General features: G+C 44.7%; 1 protein-coding gene across 1 annotated transcript in view; it reads left to right on the forward strand.

The window, feature by feature from the left end:
* Window positions 1-23,024, forward strand: part of LOC147455160 (ER lumen protein-retaining receptor-like) — a 39,708-nt gene that overhangs the window by 16,109 nt on the left and 575 nt on the right. Inside the window, exons 2-3 of the mRNA XM_086513999.1 lie at window positions 21,643-21,908; window positions 22,722-22,837. Coding sequence (XP_086370125.1) covers window positions 21,643-21,908; window positions 22,722-22,837 — 382 coding nt within the window. The remainder of the gene's footprint in view (window positions 1-21,642; window positions 21,909-22,721; window positions 22,838-23,024) is intronic.

Here is a 23,024-nt window from a genome sequence, read left to right on the forward strand (position 1 = left end):
AGGTCCGGGCCGAGAGATATTCAAGGACTCTCTCATCACTCCTCCCGCATAACCTAAAAAGGTCCGTGCCGGGAGATATAGAGGCCTTTTACAACCAAACACCCCCCAGATCGCAGCCTGCGTCGTTTGGAGGTGCTAAGAGTAACCATTGCTCAGACTTCTTAATACTCCCCCCGCATAACCATCCAGGTCCGGGTCGGGAGTCACAACAACAATACCCCCCCCGTAAAATAACCACAAGGGTCTGGGCCATGAGTAAAAACAACACTTTTCAATCATCATTTCTCACTACTCCACCCGGGAGTAAAATCACCAACCATTGAAACCAACATTAAAATCAGAGTCAAACATTTCAAATCGGCACCAAAACAAGTTTAAAACAGATACCATCCATTTCAAACAAATTTCAAATAATACTTTCTAGCTATTAAGACAAACAAGTAGAGAGAGTTTATCCGAGGATTTTTTCGGACAACCGAACTTTGAGGACGACTGGCTTGTCCTTCTGCATCACGGTGATGGTTCGGTTCCGAACCTGGAGAGTCGCATCATTCTTGTCGTGCCAAGGCATGCCCAAGAGAACTTCGCAATTGCCCAACTTCATGATGTGGAAATCAGCTTTTCCATGATAATCTTGAATAGTCACTGGAAGAGCACCGATGAGCGGTACTACTTTCCGAGTTTGCCCCATGGCCAACTTCAATTTCTCCACCCTCTGAATCATAATCAAAGTGCATCTGCTTTAAGAATTTTGGATGGATGGAGTTCTCTGTAGCTCCGGGGTCAAAGAAAATAAGGACTTTGAAGCCATTGACTTTGCCATATGCTCGACACAATTCATTTGTGCTCTCAAGGCGTATGCCATAAATATCAGAAACTAGTCCAATAGTGGGTCTAGCTCTCTTAGCAAGATGTGGCGTTGCGGTTCTGTCGACCGTTGGTGCGGGCGTCGGCTCCTCTGGTCTATCAATGCGTTTGGGACAATTAGAATGATTATGCCTTGTTTGAAAGCATCCAAAGCATCGGCCTTCTTGTAGTGAGGTGTCTCATTGTTGAGGCGTCAAACGAGGCCTTTGCGGTTGATTTTCACGAGACTCTTGAGAATTTGTTCGTTGTTGCCGAGAGTTGTGGTTAGTGGCTGGAGATTCTTTTGTGGTAAACTCTAGCTTTCCCTTCATCAATTTGTAGTTGACTGCGGCATGGTCCATAAGTTCTTGCATGATGGAGACCTGCTTGGATAGACAATATTTGTGCAATGGTGATGGTAGTCCAATGGTGTATCGCTCGCATTTTGCCTCCAAGGGAACAGATCTAAAGGACACCGGAAGGTACACGTCGAGAAACCTTTGGTTAGATTCATCCATGGTTTCGGTGGCAAGCATTTTCAAGTTGCCCCACTCTGCCAAAATCCGGACTTCAAACATAGAAGTCATGTAACTACGCACAAAAACTGTCTTGAAGGCTTGCCGGGTCCTTGGAGCATGCGGTTGTGTTGCGACTGAACTCCACCATTGCATAGCATTATCTTTAAGAAATCCTGCTGCTCGAGAAATCTTGGATTCTTCTGTATAGTTCCCCAAAGCATAGATGTTGTCGAATTGCTGTAGGAACTGCAATGCTTTCTTGCGATCCTTCACCCCAGAAAAAGTGAAAAATTTGACTGTCGTGCCGCCATCTTTGAAATCTTTGGGTTGGTTAGGCACATATCCAGGGTATGAGAAGTGGTGGAGGTGGGGGCAATGGCGGTTGCACTGGATCAGCGTCAGATGGCTGCACCATATTCTTGAAAACTCCCCCGATTGGAAAAGACGGCTGAGAAGGTTACCAGTTGGAAGCTCTCGTGCTTTCTGATGCCGGAGGAGGAGGTATCACCTGGGGCATCAGAGGGGGTAACATGTAGTTCAAAAATTGTTGAAAACTTTGCAGCATTGGAAGATTCTACTGAGGATGCCGCGAAAGAATGTCGTGGAGTTCGTTGAGCAGAAACTGCAAATATTATTCTGAATCCATGTCTTGGGTTCTTTATGGCTTATGCCTTGTAAGAGAGCGATGAAGACGGGAGCGCGCCCGATGTGCGATGAAGTAAGGATGGGAGTGCCTAATAAGTCTGGGGTCGGGACCCGAAGATACTTCAAGTAAACTTCCAATAGATCTGTCTGCTCTTTTGTAGGACCGGTATGCTTTAAGAAAAGCACACGCCTGACGCTCTGATACCACTGTCACAAGACGGGCACCACGTGCCAATAGAAAAGAACAGATTGAATTTTAGCACTTTAATAACAACTGAACTGAGAGAGAAAGACGACACGTGACATTGGCCCGAAACCTTGGCGCCCCTTTCGGTATTTCTTTATATTGCATCAACATTGTACAAGCCGGTACTCCAAAGTCTGCACCTTCTCCAGGAAGCATGCCAGAGAATGAGCCCTTAGCACATATTTAAAGGCCCTAGGCCCCAAAAGCAGTTTACATGAAAAGCCTTCAAAACTCAAAAGCTTCTGGTCCAAAAGCAATGCCAAAAAGTTGCCAGGGCGATTTGCGGAGTTCCATAAAACTGCCACATCATCAATTAGCGCAAAAAGCGGAGCGTTTGTACAGAACTGCCACGTCATCAATTTTGCACACATGTGTGTGTGTGTGAGTCCAGCTTTATTTTAATCCCTTTACGTCACTGGGGCCCCATCGGACGGGGTCTCCATAAGTTGGTAGGACTTCTTCTTCTTCTGCTACTTGTTCTTCTTAGGATTTAGGCTCCTTGGCTGGCATGTGTAAGTTGGCTCCATTCTTCAGGGCTTTGACACGTTAGCAGTTTGTGACAGCGTCCATATTTGGTACAAGTTCTGCCGGTTTTTACACTGGTCAGAACTCAGCATGCCACGTCATCAAGGCCGTTCCCACATCCTAGGCAATGACGGCGCCGTCGTTGCTTAGGGAAAGGGTGGCCCTATTTTACGAGGGGTTTCTTTTTAGCATAAAGGAACGAGAGGAGGAGGAAAAGCCTATGGTTTTGCAAAGCATGGAACGTGAAGGGCAAGGGGGAAGCATGAGGCTTGGCGAGCAAGCGAGAGAAGAGTAGAGAACTCGTGGTGAGAAGAGGGAAACGGGAGCTGTGAGGTCCCCACCTCGCCGTCTCAAACGGCGGATCTGATGGTAAACCTGGTGGCCACTAGATCTATAGCGGAAGCAAACAAAGTGGTTCAGGGTTATCTAGCGGACGATCTCTCATCACAAAGTGAGTCGAGTTCGAGCCTGCTAGCAACGAGATCTAGCTCCACCTCGCAGGGGAAGCGTGATTAACCTATCTAGCGATCCTAAGACCCACCTTCCAAGAGGAGAGAAATCTCGAGTGCCTTTTTTCCCATGTTTCAGAGGCACGTATCACTTGAGATTTCGTCGCTCTAGGGGCAATGAGTAATACTAGTGTCGATTTAAACACTATGGAGACGGAGAGTTCCCGACCAATCGGGACCACCTTTCGCATAGGCATTGGCAACCTGAGCCAAGCCTCCACTTTCTACCCCCACACCCACACTTCCTCATGTGTCCTAATTGCTACCGCAATGGTTGTTCAATATAAAAGTTCCTTGATTAGATTCCGATTCACAAGGTTCGTTAAGACAGCCCTTCAACCAGTATTGCAAAGCGGCACCAAGACAGTAATTCTAGTAAAAATTCTACTCAAACTTATTCATTAAAATTTCAATGTTCTGGAGGTACAACATTCCCCCTCCATCGAGAGTGTACTCCTCCCGATGTCGCTTAGCTGCCCATACAACTAGGTATGTCCACCGCATAGAAAGCACGACATGGACATTCGTACCGCATAGAAAGCAAGACGTGGGTTCCCATCGCATAGAAAGCAAGTCGTGGGTATCCACCGCTTAACCAGCAGACGTGGATTCAAGAGCCCTTAACCAGGAACTCTGCCCCTTGTGATCAGCAGGGGGTTCGAACTTCGGACTAGTATCAACATTGGAAATAGAAATGAATATGCCGAGCTAAATTTTCCCTAGCAGACATTCTTTCCTATTTCAAACAGTATATCCATCAACCATTCTTTCCTACTTGGAATTTAATATACAATTGAATTCAAATGTCGAGGTTTCCGTCGGATTTCTCCAACATGTTTAGGGATATGTTTTTTTCTAACTTATCGTATGCAATGTTAAATTAAACGACTTGAATTTAAAATGTGACCTACCTCCTCTATTTTCTCGTCATTGGCCCGTGAGATGGCCGGTACTTGGTCGTCCATGAGAGCTTTTCCTTTCCCATTCACGTTGCTTGTTCCCGCCTCGCGGTCGTGGGCACCACCGAAGCGAGTTCTCTTTATCGGGGCCATTTTATACTCACTACTTAATTGACAAACTCGGAGAAAAAGAACGTGATTATGGGCTGAATTCCACTCGAAATTTTGATTCAATGGAGTTCTCAAGACGAGAATCGGGCAGCACTTCCCTCCTTTGCTTCTTCTCCAAAAGCTGTGTGCGCCGGCATCACCTCCCCAAGGTGTGTGTGTAAGTGTGTGTGTGTGTGTGAGCACACTCTTAAATAGGCCTCTCCATGCTGAAAATCGAACCTAGCTGCTATAAGCATCTGAATGAGCACTCACTTCATGCATGGCAAGTCTAGTTACATGCCTACCAAGTGTCCAGTTAGCTAGTCTAACTGACTCTCACACTCTCTCTCAAGCTTGGAAACTCTCCCACAACTCCCAAAGGAAGAGAGGGCGTCCCCTAACTGCTAAAGTAGGCTCTGAGTGGTCTGGAACCTGTTCCCACACAGCCTCGAGCCCCGGTGCCTCCCCGCACATGTGACCTTAGGAAATTTTGGTTTTAGGCTAAAACGAGCCATACGAGTCGGAATTTGATGCCGTAAATTGCTATACTAAGCTCTAACTAAGGTATATCTGTCTGAGTACCTGCCATATTTAGCAGCCCTCATGGTCCGAAAATGCATTTTTTTCAAATTCGGAGTACGGGTGCAGTTTTTCGAGACGGTCAAAATTAGACGGGTTGGGTGACCAAAAACTTACTATTTTTGGAATTTTTTCACAAAAAATTATTTTAATTCACTTTTGGAAGCTTTATAACATTTTAAACATCATGGCACTGACAGAATTTGGAAAACTGTTAAAAGTAGTAACTTTTTCATTATGTTCATTCCATGGTACAAGGGTGCTCTTTTAGCTCGGGGTTAGAGACCTTACAACCTCCCTAACGTGAAGAATTTGAGATGTCCTCGTTGCTAAAATGGCTTTATCTTACAGAAAAATAATTCTATTGGATCTATAAGTGAGAGGGTTTTCTCGCTTGGAACACCAAGGAAAAAATAATTCTAAATGAATTATTGGAATTTTAAGCGAGAGGGTTTTTCTCACTGGAGACATCCGAGTACAGAGTATTCCAAGTGCGTCATTTAAAGTAATGACGGGAACACTGAGAATGGGAATATTTGTAAGGCCACCAGGAACGGGTACTTCTGATGCGTCACATCGGATGGGTGACAGGGAGCATCGGAAAGAAGTATCCGACCATCCGGGAACGGACATCTCTGATGCGTCATAGGATGGGTGACATAGAGCATCGTGAAGGAGATTGTACCGTAAGTTCGGTAGGAAAGGACTAGGTGATGGGTATTCCTGATGCGTCACAAGGTAGGTGACGGGTGCATCGGAAAGGGAATATCTATAGTCGGGGGAAATTCCGAACTGTGTTAGAATTGTGCACAAGGAAAAATCAAGCACTTGAATGAAGATGGGTTCAGAGGAAACTTTGAGGAAAAAACAGATGCTTTTTGAGAAAGCGGGATTGCTTTTCGGGAAAGCAGATGCTTTCCCGCGAGGAAGTCTATGTTTGCATTGCAACTGTGCATGTGATTGCATCCAGGGACGCCTGGGAAAGCATTGTTTTTAACTTATAAGGTTTTATTGAGTTTTTGGGCAGGTTCAGACTATTTTTAAAATACGCCGGCCGCCCACTTAATAAGTGGGCAGCCATCTGATAAATAAGGCAACAGATCAGCCAGCGTTTTCTCTCTCTCTTTTTCTGGCAGAACAGAAAAAAAAAAGAAAAAAAAATTTACAAAAAAAAAAAAACAAAAACGGCCGCGATCTCGACGCGAGCAGCTATTTGTGCCCGTGGCTAGGAGCTATAAAAGCATCACATGTCCTCACTCAGAGGGGAGGACCAATCTTTGCAAGGAGGAGATGCTGTTGCAAATTTCAGCCGTAAAGAAGACGTTGCAGGTGATGCCCATGGCTGCCCCAAGTGTACCCGATGTCGCCAAGACCCAGTGCGCGAGTTCCCTCGCGAGAAGTGCCTACGGAGCGTGTTTCCATCGCGACAAGCTGCTGTTTTTTCTCTGATTTCAGCCCATAAACGTCGTAGACGGGGCTGATTTATGAGAAGGAACCTGAGAACACACCTCTTTTGTGTGTAGGATTGGAAGAGAGGATTTTCTATGGAGAGATCTCTTCCGGGGAATTGCTGTTTTGAGAACGGAGTTGCGTTTCGAGCGTCGAGACTTTGAAGGTAACGATTTTCATGTTCTGATCTTTGAGTATTTGATTGCAGGTGTACTTCCTCTTCGTGAGGGAGTAGGAGCAGAGGAAGGCATGAGCCTCTGCAGGAGAAAAGCGCTCTGAGGAACTAGAGCCAGATCAGCCCAAGGGTTTCGTATCCGAGTTTGGGAAGTAGATCCACGGATCGGAGAGAGGTAGTCTCTCAAGTTGTGATCCGGAAGTTGGGATTCCCAAGTAAGGACTTCGTGTCCGGGAAAGCAGAGTTGTTCTGCGGGAAGAGGACTCTGGAAACAGAGTTGGAAAAGAGAGTTGCAGGGATGTCATTCCCTGAGTCTGGAAGGCGAGATCCAGAGACGAGAACCTTGATTCTCGAGGAATTGGAATAAGGAACGCAAGTTCCTTGGAATAGGGTTTTGCCCTAGGAATCGGAAGCTGAGGCTTCCAGGAACCATCAAGTCTTATTCTAGAACGAATGTGGTAATACGTTCGGTTCAAGTGCTTGTATAGACTTCTCCTCAGTAATAAAGATACTATTACGGGGGGGGACCAGCCCATCTTCTGGTCCCCAGTACTGTGTCGATCTTCTCACTCTCTATCTCTCTCTCTATTTATTTCTCTCTATATCCTCTGGCTTCAGTAATAAGTGATAAATCCTATTTATCCGAATGTATTTTATATTGTTATGCGCTCCCGTTTGTGACAATCCTCATCTCAAGAATACATCTGGATAAACTCTGTGCTAACTACTTAGGTACATATATCCTTTGTCTAAAGTAAAGACATCCTTTAATAATAGAACAGTCTTTAGCTTTATGCGTCTTATTCTGCTGAACTTTGATGAGATCCTGGTTCTTGAATTATAGCTCACTAGGATTAGCAGTTGCAGTATACAAAGCTGCTCTATCATCAGCTTTGTCACCCACAGTTGGTTGTCTCACTGCAGCATTAGCGAAAGCTCCGCTTCCTTGTCCTATGTTTCCTCTTCCTCGGCCTCCTCTTCTGTTTGGTTGACCTTACCCGTTGACGTTCAAAGGTACATTATTAGCACTGGATGTTTGGGAAATCCTTTTTGGACATCGACTTTTGTAATGTCCATCCTTGCATTCAAAGCATCTTATATTGGGAAACTCGGTAGCTGCCGTAGTAGCTACTACAGGACGATGGTCGTATGCAGGGTTGATTGGTCTGTTACTCCAGTTGTCCGTCCTGTCCCTCTTTGACAAATAGTATTGACTATCTTGGGTAGTCCTCTGAATCTCTTTAGCTAACGGTTTGGCCCTTAGCAAGGCATCTTGCAGAGTTGCTGGCCTGAGAGCTTCTAGTCGGTTGTTCAAGGGGTCGATGAGTCCTTGACAGAACCGTGCTACTTGCTGTCCCAGTGTCATCCTAGGAGCATATCTCCGAAGTGTGCCGAACTTCGAGTAGTATTCTTCGACGGAAGAAGTCAGCTTTCGAAGTGAGAAAAACTCGTCCATCTTCAAGGCTTTGTGAGCGGGTGGTAAGTATCGCTCCATCACAGCAGCCTTGATGTCTTCCCATGACTAGGAAGATCCCTTAATATCCAAGTCCCTGTAATGTTGCTTCCACTATATCTTGGCATCGCCAGACAAGGGGAACATCGCAAGCATGGTTTGATTCACGGGTTGGGTTCCTGCAGCTTCAAAGTAGTCGACCATCGCTTCCATCCACACTTCCACATCTCTCTCCACATTTGCCCCCTCGCCCTTAAAGAGTGGAGGTTGGGCTTGTTTAAGGAGGAGCTTCTTCTCTTGCGCTGCCGAGTAGAGAGCAGCAGGTGGTGCCTATATGGGTTGCACGAGACTCTTGATACCATTACTTGGATTTCAAATAGACACGAGACTTAAATAAAATTCAAGATCCCACTTTATCAAGAGACAGAGATTCAAAGACAAAAACACTTTATTGAAAATTTATTACAATTGAAACCCCTCAAGGTTTAGGATAACTCACGATCAATTTATTACATGGCATTTGGAATGCTTATAAGATACGCCTAGCAGGATGTGTTCACATGATACTCTACTTTATTCGTGAAGTAGTTCCTATACTCATCCTTGAGTGGATAGTAAACTATGGTGTCGAGCCGGGATTCTTCTTTTGGTACTCCAAAAGTTCTAACTCTGTTTGTTGGGATTACATTAGTGACCTTCTCCAAAAGCCACTCATTGAGGGTTTGATTGGTGTCGTCAGAGACAGTCAGGTCCAATCGTGTAGGCAGCAAGTAGAATATCTGCACCACCCTCAATTCTTCTCCCCAACGTATCTTCTTCAAATCGGTGGCCAGGCATCCTAGCTTCCGAGCGTTGATGTAGTAAACCTCTCCTGCAAGTGTCCAATCGAGCCCCCATTCTCTATCGATGCGAGTGGAGTGCGGTGTATGAGCCTTCATCAGCATCTCCGTGACATCTTGCCTGAATTGGTAAACTGGGGATCGTCGAGCTTGTTCGTAAATAAGCTCAAACACTTGGAACTTTCGATATTCTAGCACAGGGTCTTCCTACAATACCAATGCAAGGAATTCGGATTAGCTACCTACATACCTTTAGTTCCTTTTAAATATTCAAACAATACGACTTTATTTCTCAGCCTAACCTTGGCTCTGATACCAGGTGTGAGGTCCCCACCCCACCGTCTCAAACGGCGGATCTGATGGTAAACTTGGTGGCCACTAGATCTATAGCGGAAGCAAACAAAGTGGTTCAGGGTTCATCTAGCGGACGATCTCTCATCACAAAGTGAGTCGAGTTCGAGCCTGCTAGCAACGAGATCTAGCTCCACCTCGCAGGGGAAGCGTGATTAACCTATCTAGCGATCCTAAGAGGAGAGAAATCTCGAGTGCCTTTTTTCCCATGTTTTAGAGGCACGTATACTTGAGATTTCGCCGCTCTAAGGGCAATGAGTAATACTAGTGTCGATTTAAACACTATGGAGACGGAGAGTTCCCGACCAATCGGGCCCACACTTCTCAAAGGCATTGGCAACCTGAGCCAAGCCCCCGCTTTCCACCTCCACACTTACACTTCCTCGTGTGTCCTAATTACTACCACAATGGTTGTTCAACATAAAAGTTACTTGATTAGATTCCGATTCACAAGGTTCGTTAAGACAGCCCTTCAACCAGTATTGCAAAGCGGCACCAAGACAGTAATTCTAGTAAAAATTCTACTCAAACTTATTCATTAAAATTTCAATGTTCTGGAGGTACAACATTCCCCCTCCATCGAGAGTGTACTCCTCCCGTTGTCGCCTAGCTGCCTATACAACTAGGTATGTCCACCGCATAGAAAGCACGACATGGACATTCTCACTGCATAGAAAGCAAGACGTGGGTTCCCACCGCATAGAAAGCAAGTCGTGGGTATCCATCGTTTAACCAGCAGGCATGGATTCACGAGCCCTTAATCAGGAACTCTGCCCCCTGTGATCAGGAGGGGGTTCCGACTAGTATCAACAATGGAAATAGAAAGGGAACATGCCGAGGTAAATTTTTCCTAGCAGACATTCTTTCTTATTTCAAACAGTATATCCATCAACCATTCTTTCCTACTTAGAATTTAATATACAATTGAATTCAAATGCCGAGGTTTTCGTCGGATTTCTCCAACATGTTTAGGGATATGTTCTTTCCTAACTTATGGTATGCAATGTTAAATTAAACGACTTGAATTTAAAATGTGACCTACCTGCTCCATTTCCTCGTCATTGGCTCGTGAGATGGCCGGTACTTGGTCGTCCATGGGAGATTTTCCTTTCCCATTCACGTTGCTTGTTTCTGTCTCGCGGTCGTGGGCACCGCTGAAGCGAGCTCTCTTTACTGGGGCCATTTTATACTCACTACTTAATTGACAAACTCGGAGAAAAAGAACGTGATTAGGGGCTGAATTCTACTCGAAATTATGATCCAATGGAGTTCTCAAGACAAGAATTGGGCAGCACTTCCCTCCTTTACTTCTTCTCCAAAAGCTATGTGTGCCGGCAACACCTCTCCAAGGTGTGTGTGTAAGTGTGTGTGTGTGTGTGTACTGAGTGGGTGTGTGAGCATGTGTGTGTGTGTGTGTGTGTGTGAGCACACTCTTACATAGGCCTCTCCATGCTGAAATCGAACCTAGCTATAAGCATCTAAATGAGCACTCACTTCATGCATGACAAGTCCAGTTATATGCCTACCAAGTGTTCAATTAGCTAGTTTAACTGACTCTCACACTCTCTCTCAAGCTTGGAAACTCTCCCACAACTCCTAAAGGAAGAGAGGGCCCCCCCTAACTGCTAAAGCAGGCTTTGAGTGGTCTGGAACCTGTTCCCACACAGCCTCGAGCCCCGGTGCCTCCACGCACAACCTTAGGAAATTTTGGTTTTAGGCTAAAACAAGCCATACGAGTCGGAATTGGATGCCGTAAATTGCTATACTAAGCTCTAACTAAGGTGTATCTGTCCGAGTACCTGCCATATTTAGTAGTCTTCGGGGTCCGAAAATGCATTTTTTTCAAATTCGGGGTACGGGTGAAGTTTTTCGAGACGGTCAAAATTAGACGAGTCGGGTGACCAAAAACTTACTATTTTTGAAAATTTTTTACAAAAATTATTTTAATTCACTTTTGGAAGCTTTATAACATTTTAAACATCATGACACTGAGAGAATTTGGAAAACTGTTAAAAATAGTAACTTTTTCCATTACGTTCATTCCATGGTACAAGGGTGCTCTTTTAGCTCGGGGTCAGAGACCTTACAAGAGCAAGAAGAACACGATACAAAGTTGGAGCACTAAGGGCAACCCGAGGAGTGTGAAGCTCGTGACATGAAGGGATAGAGGAAGAGGAGTGTGGAGCAATAATGATGGACTAAATTAGCCTTCTCTCTCTCCGTCGACTCAGTGAATAAGTAAGAAGAAGAGGAGAGGAAGCCCATGAACACGAGAGAAAAGTTTTAAGACTTCTTGTTGGTTATTGAACTAGGAGGAGGAGATCTTCATCATTGTCATCGATGTGAGTTTTGTTAATCACGATTGATAAGTCACAGAGCCGTTAACGACCCGTTTAATCTTGTAAAGGGAGCTTAAACTTTTAGTTTTTAGTTAATCCAGTGACGGCGTCGTTAACGACTCGTCTTGGTTATCGATTAAGTTGTACTCTGAGCTTTCCTCAATTTATTGATGATTACGGTGATTGCCAAAGCTTTCCGTGTCTACTTTCCTGTCACAAGGTGGGCACCACGTGCCAATAGAAAAGAACAGATTGAACAGACTTCTAGCACTTCAACAACAACTGAATTGAGAGAAAGAGATGACACACGACACGGAGTGGCGGAATTCCACCCCAGAGAGTATTGGCCCCAAACCTTGGCGCCCCTTTTGGTATTTCTTTATATTGCATCAACACTGTACAAGCCAGTACTCCAGACTCTGCACCTTCTCCAGGAAGCATGCCAGAGAATGAGCCCTGTCACAAAGTGATGACGTGGCGGACAGCAAAAACCCTAATTTCTGCCAGAAACCCTAAAATTCTTGCAAACCCTAATTTTTGCCAGAAACCCTAAATTCTGGAAATCGCGGAGGCAGATTATTATTATTATTATTATTATTATTATTATTTTTGGAAAATGATGAGCGACGCGAATTTTGCTCCTGCATTTTTTTATAAAAAAAGAGAAAAGACTCTCTAAGAGAGAGAGAGAACTGATGCTTTCGATTTTAAAAGCTTTTGGGGCTCTGCTTTTGGGCATCCCTTGTAACCTTTAAATTAGTGGTGAGGGCCTCACTTCTCAGAGCATCTGAACGCAGAGTCTGAGAGTGAAACCCTAACCGCTCTCTTGTACTTTGATGATTGATTAATATAAAAAGAAATACCGAAAGGGGCGCCAGTCTTTGGGGCCAATATCTCTAGGCACGGAACTCCGCCGGGCCAGTGCAAATCTATTGTGATCTGTGAATTGTTTTGAAGTGGTTATTTGGTGCTGTCGCGGTTGATTCTTGACTTGGAGTGTCCAAGTTTGTTACAGTGGTATCAGAGCACGGCCGATTTCTCTTCTACGGGAAATCCGATCCTCGAATTTTTTTTCCGCGGCACCTATGGCTTCAGGCAATGATCAGTCGACTCCCTCTGCATCTGGAGATGCGGGCTGGGATCACAACGAAGATTCAGACAGAGAGTATGGCCCGCCTCGGCCTACTCAGGCGGAGCAAACAGAGATGGAGCGTCGTCAATTGATTGGCGATGCAACAAAGATGATGCTCAATTTTGCCAAGGACCCGAAGATGGCAAAATATATGAACCAGACCTCTTTGAAAGAGGTACAGATGGAGTGGCAGAGAACCACAACACCACTCCCGAAACCTGCTCTCAAGAAACCTTCTGCCTCCAAGAAATATACGGAGAAGGAACTGGAGAACGTGGTTGATGCACGGATTGCTTAGCTTTTTGACACGCAAAAGAAAGCCAAAAAGCACGGCAAAAAGCAGAAGAAAGGCACTGACTTCCCGGGATATTTGGGTCGTCGGTTGACATTTGACAAGGCAAAGAAACGGAAGAAGCGTGTTCGATTTGAAGGAGTACCCAGTTCTTCTTCTTCTTCTGACAGTTCTTCTAGCTCCTCGGATTCGAGCGAAGAAGACAGAAAAGGTAAAAAGCGAAGCAAGAAGCAACGCTTTGGAAAGGGCAAGGCAAAGAAGGCTAAATCTCGCCCAGAGACTGACAGTTCTACTGAGGAATCGTCTACAGACAGCTCAGATTCCGATGACGGAAAGTTTTATGCGAACAAGAAGAATTTTTACAAAGCCAACCAGTATGACTTTCTCGAAGATAAAAGCAAGAAAGTCCGAGAGTTTAAGGAAGGTGGCCACTCGATCAAGTTTGATACTTTTCAGGAGACTCAGATGCTTCGAAGGCTTTGTCTTTTATTCAACAGTTTGACATCGCTTTCGCGGGAGGACGCTATTCAGAGCACTCCAAGATTCGGAGAGCTGCCTCTTACCTCAAGGGGAATGCTCGTACTTGGTAGTCCACGCTTCTATTAAGCAAGACTGTGCCAGTTACATGGCTGAAATTCAAGAGGCTTTTTATTTCTTCTTGGTTGACTCAAGAGTTTGAGCGAGATATACGAGCTGCTTGGAACCATCTCCGGATGACCAAGAGCGATACAGTGAATTCTTATTGTGAAAGATTCTGGACCTCTTTTCTACCCGCCTCTTCATTTAAGAAGATCTCATTCAGAGAACAGATTGAGCAGTTTACCTTGGGTCTACCTACAGAGATCCGAGATCACTGCTTGGAACAGAAGTCAGCTTCTATTCAGGAGTTGATTAGTCATGCGAAGCGGGGCTTTGCCATTCACTCTGGCAGTCTGACCTACCCCACAAATGAGGCCATGACACAACGAGCCGAACAGACTTCTGGGAATGAAAGTAGAATGAAAAAGAGCAACCCAGAGAAAAAAAAGGATGCATGACCCAAGCTTACTCCTGAGGAGAGAGCTCACTTCATCAGAGAGGGGAAGTGCTTTGGATGCGGGGAACATGGACATATTTCCGCGAAGTGCCCTGATAAGGCACAAAAAGAACAGAATGATAAAGACGACGACAGGTCTGAGAGTTCGAGAGCAGTTGAGGAATGTGGCAGAAAAGGCAGATAGAAAAGTAGAACTGGTACCACATGGCGTGGGACTTGCACCGAATCAAATGAATGAAAGTACAAACTTTGCCGCTTTTTTTGGGGCAAAGTGAAGGATCAGGAAGCTCTTTTGAAGGAGCCAAGGCCAACTTCTTTTCACTTGGAATTGGCGGCTCGATTTGGAACTGCGCCCGACAGACTGATGCCACAGGCGGAGGTAGTTCGACTGGTACCCGGATGGGATGTTGCCATTACACCAAGCATTGGCAAACTTCGTTTGCAATGACAGGGGTGTTCAGGGCACGTGAGTGACGTTCTACTCGGGATCCCTTGGTACCACAAGAACTACGCCGTGGTTGACTACCGGGCCGAGAAAGCGACTTTGATAAATGAAGGGCTTAGAGATTGTACTTGAAGAACTTCAGTTTTCTTACTCATTCTTTTGGGAGAACTGAACGATGGATAAAAGTTGAATATGTTTTGACCTGAAGAAAAGAACGCCAAGATTTTTTTCTCCACGCTCATGCCGATTGCTTTTGAGAGGGCCTGAAGATCATACCATTGATCTGATATCTGGAAGCACGCCACCGAATCGGCCACCTTATCGTGTGAGCCGAGTACAGAATGAAAAGATTATGAACTCAGTGAAAGACCTCCTGGAAAAGGGTCTTGTTCAGCCTAGTACTTCACCGTATTGCTCTCCAGTGTTGTTGGTTTTGAAGAAAGACGAATCTTGGAGAATGTGTATCGATTATAGCACTCTCAACGAAATCACCATCAAGAACAGATTTCCGATTCCTAGGATCGATGATATACTCGACAGGTTACAGGGATCCTCGTGCTTTAGCAGGATTGACTTGAAGAGTGGATATCATCAGATCAGGATAGCGCCAGGAGATGTCTACAAGACAGCTTTTCGAACGACTTTTGGGTTATTTGAGTTTTTGGTGATGCCTTTTGGCTTAACCAATGCTCCTGCGACATTTAACCGGATGATGGATAGGATTTTTCGAGAGTACAGGCTATTTGTTGGCACTTTCTTTGACGACATCATTGTTTTCTCCAAGAATGAGGCAGAACACAGAGATCATCTGCTTCAGGTCTTTCAGGCATTACGAGATCACAAGTTAGTGATTAATGCAAAGAAAAGTGAATTTTTCCTACCAGAGATACACTTTTTGGGACACATTGTGTCAGTCGCAGGAGTGCAAATGAACCCGGCCAAGATAGAGACTATCCGTGATTGGCCCGATTTGAGGAATGTCCATGAAGCTAGAAGCTTCTTGGGACTGTGTTCGTACTACAGGCGGTTCATACGAAAGTTTGTAGAGGTTGCTTCCCCTTTGCATACCTTGACACAGAAAGGAGTACCTTTTTCGTGGGGACCCACAGAGGTGACTGCCTTTCAGACATTGAAAGAGAAATTAACTACAGGACCATATTTTGACTTTGCCGAACTTGCAGAAGTCATTTGAAGTATATTGTGATGCTTGTGGTCGTAGTCTGGGTACGGTCTTGATGCAAGAAGGCCATGTCATAGCTTACGAGAGCCGTTTGTTCTCTAGGCCGCAGATGACAGCACAGATCTATGGGAAAGAGCTTTTGGCAGTTATCCACGCTCTTACTCAGTGGCGGCATTACCTACTCGGAGCGGATTTTACTGTCTTTACAGACCATCAGAGTTTGCGCTACTTCTTGTCACAGAAGCAGCTTTCGGAAAAGTAGATGCGGTGGGTGAACATCTTGTCACAGTTCCACTTCCAGATTGTCCATGTGCAGGGACAGAAGAATGTGGTGGCAGATGCTTTGTCTCGGAAACCGTTGGTTCTGGCTATTTCCGCGATACATCATAGGAGCTTCGAGGATATGGTCGATCAGTGTGCCACAGATACAGATTTTGCAGATATTTTCACACGGATACGGGATGGGGAGACAGTAGCTGGATACTCCCTTCGGGAAGGCTACTTGATGAAAAAGACTATGTTGTGCGTTACACAGCCGTTGAGGGAAAAGGTTATGATTGATTGCCACTGTCCAGCTTTTACGGGTCACCGCGGCATTGCTACCACCATGAAAGGGGTAGAGAGAGATTTCTTTTGGCGGAGACTGAAGAAGGATGTGGAAGAGTTTGTGCGCAGTTGCTTGGTATGCCAGAAGGTCAAGTTTGACAGGCATAAGGCACAGGGATTGTTACAGCCTTTATCCATACCCACCCGCCCCTGGGAAAATATTGAAATGGATTTCATTTTTTTTTAAATCTCCCGAGAATACAGAATGATCACGATGATTTTCCGATTACATGGCACGCCTGAGACGATTGTCTCCGACAGAGACCCCAGATTTATGAGTTTGTTTTGGAAGGCAATTTGGGAGAACATTGGCACGCGGTTGCAGTTCTCGTTATCGTTCCACTTGCAGACTGACAGGCAATCTGAGATTGCCAATTCAGTGATTTTAGATTTATTGAAGTTTTGTATCTCGCATCAGAAGACTCAATGGGAAAAGAACTTACCTTTGGTGGAATTTGCCTACAATAACACGATACACTCTTCGACGGGGAAGATGCCATGTGAGATTGTTGAAACTGCTGCGAAGGTTCCATCCTTCCTGAGCACGAAAGATTAGAAATTTGAAGCGGATGAATATTCGCGAGATTTGGATACGGCTTTTGCCAAGGTTCGCGAGACTTTGCAGGAGTCTCAAGAACGACAGAAAAAGGTATCGGATCGCCATCGTCGCGACTGGAAACTGAAGGAGGATGATTGGGTGCTCTTACTTTGAGAAGGCACGCCTAAGAAAGAAGAAGGGAAAGGAGAGGCTTTTTCCAAAGCTTAGTATGTGATACTACGGACCTTTCCAGATTACTGACAAGATAAATGATGTCTCCTTGCGATTGAAACTGCGAGATACTTGGAGAATTCACAATGCATTGTATGTGAGTCTCTTGAAACCTGTTAAGGGTGATGTGCCTGATGATGGGGAGCCTGATGAGCAACCCAAAGTGGAAGAAAACGAGGAGATCCTTGTTCCTGAACAGATTTTGGCACATAATGATACGAAGAAAGGTAAAGTCTGAAGGCGGTTCTTGGTTAAGTTCAAGAACTTTCCTGCATTTGAAGCGAAGTGGATGGAGGAGGAGGACCTAGCAGATACTCCTCGGATTGTGAAACTTTACCTCGATGTTTTGGTTTAGCATAGTCTACTCCAAACGGAACCCAGAAACTCAGCTTGGCCGAAGATCTGGTGCAGTGGGATGCACAAGAGGGGAGTTACTCCGCTCCTTTGTCAACAGATGCCTCGATTTTGATACTAAAGTCACTGATGTCTCTTTGAGCTTCAGGGATACTGAGAGCTGACAGTATTCTGCTGGATGACTTTATGAAATGGAATTCCTGATTATGATACTGATTTGTTCTTGACTTCTTGTGAGTGCAGGAACTGATAGCCGAAATGACTGCAGCATTTTGGTCTGATTGATCTCGAATAGACATGGTTGCAATAGGGGTTAGTCAATCGGACATCGATGAGGTCCCGATTGGACCTAGATGTGATTGCTAGCTACATTGCCGATAAATCATGGTCTAAGATCCGAATGAATGTTGAATGTCATGTGATGTCCTGTGATGTCTGGTGATGTCCTGTGATGTCGTGTGATGTGATTGTCGATTTTGTACATGTGCTAGATGTGTGTTCCTAGTACGTAGGTACTAACAGTCAGTGTCTGCTAAGACGGTTTATGGCTTTTGTCGGTTTTGCAGGCATAATCGCGGTCGATTACAATGCTTTCAAGAGGGGGGTATGTCACAAAGTGATGACGTGGCGGACATCAGAAACCCTAAAATTCCTGCAAACCCTAATTTTTGCCAGAAACCCTAAATTCCGGAAATCGCGGAGGCAGATTATTAAATAAATTTTTTTTTTGTGGAAAATGATGAGCGACACGAATTTTGCTTTTGCTTTTTTTTATAAAAAAAGAGAAAAGACTCTTAAGATAGAGAGAGAACTGATGCTTTCGATTTTAAAAGCTTTTGGGGCTCTGCTTTTGGGCATCCCTTGTAACCTTTAAATTAGTGGTGAGGGCCTCACTTCTCAGAGCATCTGGACGCAGAGTCTGAGAGTGAAACCCTAACCGCTCTCTTGTACTTTGATGATTGATTAATATAAAAAGAAATACCGAAAGGGGCGCCAGTCTTTGGGGCCAATATCTCTAGGCACGGAACTCCGCCGGGCCAGTGCAAATCTATTGTGATCTGTGAATTGTTTTGAAGTGGTTATTTGGTGCTGTCGCGGTTGATTCTTGACTTGGAGTGTCCAAGTTTGTTACAAGCCCTAGCCTCATATTTAAAGGCCCTAGGCCCCAAAAGCAGTTTACAGTGAAAAGCCTTCAAACTCAAAAAGCATATGGTCCAAAAGCAATGCTGAAAAGCTGCCAGCGTAAATCACGGAAATCCGTACAGTTGCCACATCAACAGTCAGCGCAAAACGCGGAAATCCATACAGCCTGCTATGTCATCATGACAGTTCTGCCACGCCATCAACTGGTTGCGCAAGCCTGCTTTATTTTAATTCCTTTATGACTCTTGGGCCCCATCGAATGGGGTCCCATAAGTTGGTAGGACTTCTTCTTCTTCTGTTGCTTGTTCTTCTTCCTCGGTCGGCATGTGTAAGTTGGCTCCATTCTTCAGGGCTTTGACACGTCAGCAGTTTGTGATATTCCTCTCTCCCTCACATCTCTCACAGCCAGAGGCCTCACTCCTTCCTGGCTCACGTTTCAAACACATATCCCTCAACAACGGTCCTACGTGCAATGGCAAGGCCTGTAGTTCCTTGAGTGAGAGAAGCGTCCTTGGGCGCAACCCTACAACACACTCAAAACACTCAAGCAAAAACAAATTCAAAGATTAGTGGGATTAGTGCAAAATCTTCAAAGCACTGATACCAATGTCAGGTTCAGCGGAATTGAAATGGTGAAGATCTAGGTTTTACACTTCCACAAATCCTTTACTTCTTTTCCTTGTGTTAGTGATTTTTTAAAGCTTGAATAATGGTTCCTTTTACTTTTCCGTGAAGAGAGGAAACGAGAGTGCGGTAGAGATGTGTAGAGGGAGAGCGAAAGAGAGAAGAGGAAAATGACACCTGATGGGGTCCCAACCAACCCTCTCAAGGGCCCCCCACACTGTTGCAGATGTGGTATTTGCTTTTGATTGTGTAATTGGAATGTACACATGCGATACCTCAAGTGTAGACTCTACTGACTCAAATGATGACTGTCGCCGTGGTAACTCCTCAAGACGAGGCACCTCTGGATCCTTCTTGATGTGGGATTGCAGATGGCCACCAAGGGGTAGATCTGGGGCTGAATTGCGCGCCCGATGTGAGAGGAATGAAGGGCTAAAAGCTGGCTGCAAGAACGCAGATCTACAACGTAATCCCAACAGATCTCTCGCGTAAAGCAGAGCTGAAAACGCAAATCTCGATGACAACGATGATGGGCAGCAATGGAGCACTCAATGTCGGCGAGGGAATGGCCAAGTGGAGGCTCAATGGGCCGCAATGAGGAGATTGCGAAGGCAGATCCAAGCAGCCGTTTCTGTGAGTTCGCGTGTGCGGAGAGAGAGAGAGAGAGAGAGAGAGAGAGAGAGAGAGAGAGAGAGAGAGAGAGAGAGAGAGAGAAGAAGAAGAAGAAGAAGAAGAAGATTAATTTAATGTCGTAGGAAACTATCCCAAGAGACCTTAAAGATCTATCCGACGAGGAGAGTTGAACTCAAGGATTGTTATTCAAGAGGGAAATGGCATAACCAATCTACCACACTTGGGTGATAGAAAGGTTATACCATTTTCCTGTTTTTTTTAGCGCACACACACCCACACACACCCGAGAGAGAGAGAGAGAGAGAGAGAGAGAGAGAGAGAGAGAGAGAGAGAGAGAGAGAGAGAGAGATGAAATGTTACATTAAACGTCTTCAAAAGGCCAAAAATGACCTATGAGACCAAACCGATACAATCTTGATGGATCTAATACAACGTCTGGGTACAAAATAAAAATGAAGTAAAGTGAAAAACTAAAACCATCATCATCATCATCAATGCCCGAGGAATGGCGAGGATGTGCGGCATCGGGAGTCGTCCAAGAAAGTATTGCATCGATTGCATAAGAGCATCGTCAATGTCCGCCTCTGTAAATAGTCGTACTGGACATCTCCCATGTCGTGCTAGAATAGTCATGATCCTCTGATGGAGCCTCCGTCGATGTCGTAGTTGCCTTCGTAGACGTGGGTGCCTAGCTCTCCGGAGCTCAATGGCTCTGTCAACTAATATACCATTGAGCTTGAGAGAGCTAGGTGCCCACGTCTACGAGAGAGAGAGAGAGAGAGAGAGAGAGAGAGAGAGAGAGAGAGGGGGGGGGGGGGGGGGGGAAAGTTCTACGACGCAGTTCGTATTTTGCATAGTAACATGTTTGGGCTTCTGGTTGTTAAGAGATAGAGAAGGAGAGAGCTTGAGCTCTTGCAAGCACACGCACACACAGAGATGGAGGCAAACCTGCTTCTTCTTCTTCTTCTTCACTAATTCAAGATAAGAAGTACACAATGCATAAAATGGAAAATACAACATAAGGGGAAACTAATACAAATCGAGTGTGAACCGCTAGTGAGTGAGTGAGATGGATAAGTGTGCCATCACTCCGGTAGGTAGACCAAGTTGATATAGTCCTGCTATAGTATCTGGCAAAGATATGCGTATCCATTAAGACGCGCCAACGATGATGACTGTTGGTGATAGTCATGCAAGAGTAGTACATGTTGAGCTAGACATCTCAAACACCCGTCCCCACTGTCCTCCTGTTCCCCTTGTCCCAGCACCATCCCCTTGTTTCAAACCCCTCTTATGGAAACAAGGTTCCCCTCTAAACTCCGTCCCCCGTTCCCCGTCCAGCTGTTTGGATGCGTCCCATGTTACTATGGTATTTATGCATGACAGAGTTGAGGTGATGGTTATGTTGTCTATCATGAGTCTCCCTTCCTAGATTCACCTATGTATATCCATGCACTGTATGTAGCAGTTGTACATTTATAGCTTTCATAAACTGCATTCACCATTGTTTTTGGCTCGTTTTCTCCTTCAGTTTCCATTTCTGTTTCTGGACATTAGTATCATGGTGGAGCTGATGGTTGAACTGTCTTGTGGATGACTACCATGAGTCTATAAATTGCACATTCCTTGAAGGTGAATGCGGGCTTTTCTTGTATTCATCTAGGTATATATCAGTTGTGAGATTCTGACATTATGTTTACTGCTGCTTCTTGTACAGGCCTATGGGCTCTTTGCAACATTTAGTAGACGTCTCATCTTGACCTCCTTTGTTCCTGTAGCTTCTTTAGTGAGATACGGAGGGAGGGAAGATGTTTCTCTGCAGTTTAGAGAGGTGGTGTCATCAAAGGGGGATGTGATCTCAGGGCATTGAATGGGTTCTAATTTTTGTTGTTGCTATGTTGCAGGCATCTCCCTTAAGACTCAAGAGCTTTATGCTCTTGTTTTTGTTTGCCGATATCTTGACATATTCAGGGATTTTATCTCGTTCTACAACACAACTATGAAGATTATATTTCTTGCAAGTGCTTTTGCCATCCTTTGGTATATGAGATCGCATAAAGTTGTGCGACAAACTTACGACAAGGACCAAGATACATTTCGGCATTATTTCCTCGTCTTGGGTTGCGTGGTGCTGGCTCTCTTTGTGCATCACAAGTTCACATTTCGAGAGGTAATACTTTTTTTAACTCTTACTTTGTTTTGCAGAGAGATATTTTAGGCAATTGCCCCTGTTTGTGCATGATATTTAGGCTCAAGGTGTTTAGCAAACATTATCTGGCACAAAAGTGATGTAGGCCAATTGTTTAAGGCACAAACCTTGGTGTGAGCATTGTTAAGAAACACTTTCCTTCTGATCCCATGTGATTGGGCAAAAGATGGCCTTTATTCACTTAACGATATGCATTAGGTTTAAGTGGAAAATTTCTGAACACTTAATTGAAGTAGTTGTCCCCTTTTAGGCTCAAGATTGGAGATGCCCAAGAGTAAAACTTCAATTTCAGCCTAGAAGTGATATAGAACTTAAGGATGCTAGATTTTGAAGGAGTTCCAGCAGTAGGGTTGAGTGGAGATTTTCAGCTATGGAGGCAATCCAATGTACTGCCTTATGCCCGGAAGCATTTGTTGTAACTCGATTTTTGGCTGATACATGTAATCTCCAATCAAGATCCACTGTTTTCAAGTAAGAGCGTTGTTGAAGTGTTTTTTCTTTAGGAGTTATTTGCTTCTCTCGCTTGTAACAATATGGATAATCAGGGCTGGATGCTGTGACTTACGCACAGTTCTCGAGTCTAGACCATAATGTAGTCTTTATAGCTTGAATGCTTATGCTTTCTGAGGAATAAGAGTCTTAGTGTTGCTGATTCCTTAGTAGGGTGTTTCTTTGGTTATGCTCTTTTCATTGTGTTGAGAGCTCAATGTGGCTTGCTGTTTTCTTTAAAATGAGCTGAGAAACTAAAATCTTGTTTCATCTATGTATTGGAAGGTTATGTGGACATTTTCTATTTACTTGGAAGCTGTGGCAATTCTTCCTCAACTTGTTCTTCTACAAAGGACTCGGAACATCGACAATTTGACAGGAAATTATGTGTTCTTTCTTGGGTGAGTGTTTTTTCAAGCAGATGCTTTGTAGTTTAAAACAAGTGTGATTTTTGGCTCTCTAAATCAAGCCGTATTATTTCTTGTATTTATTGGACTTACCTTTTCATGTGAAGCATTGAAATCCAGTTTGTTAATGGATTCCTTCATTTTCAGAGCCAAACATGACTTCCTTTTCATTTTATTGTTT

The sequence above is a fragment of the Adiantum capillus-veneris genome, chromosome 6 (genome assembly GCF_014529385.1).
Source record: "Adiantum capillus-veneris isolate H3 chromosome 6, ASM1452938v2, whole genome shotgun sequence".
Classification (NCBI taxonomy): domain Eukaryota; kingdom Viridiplantae; phylum Streptophyta; class Polypodiopsida; order Polypodiales; family Pteridaceae; genus Adiantum; species Adiantum capillus-veneris.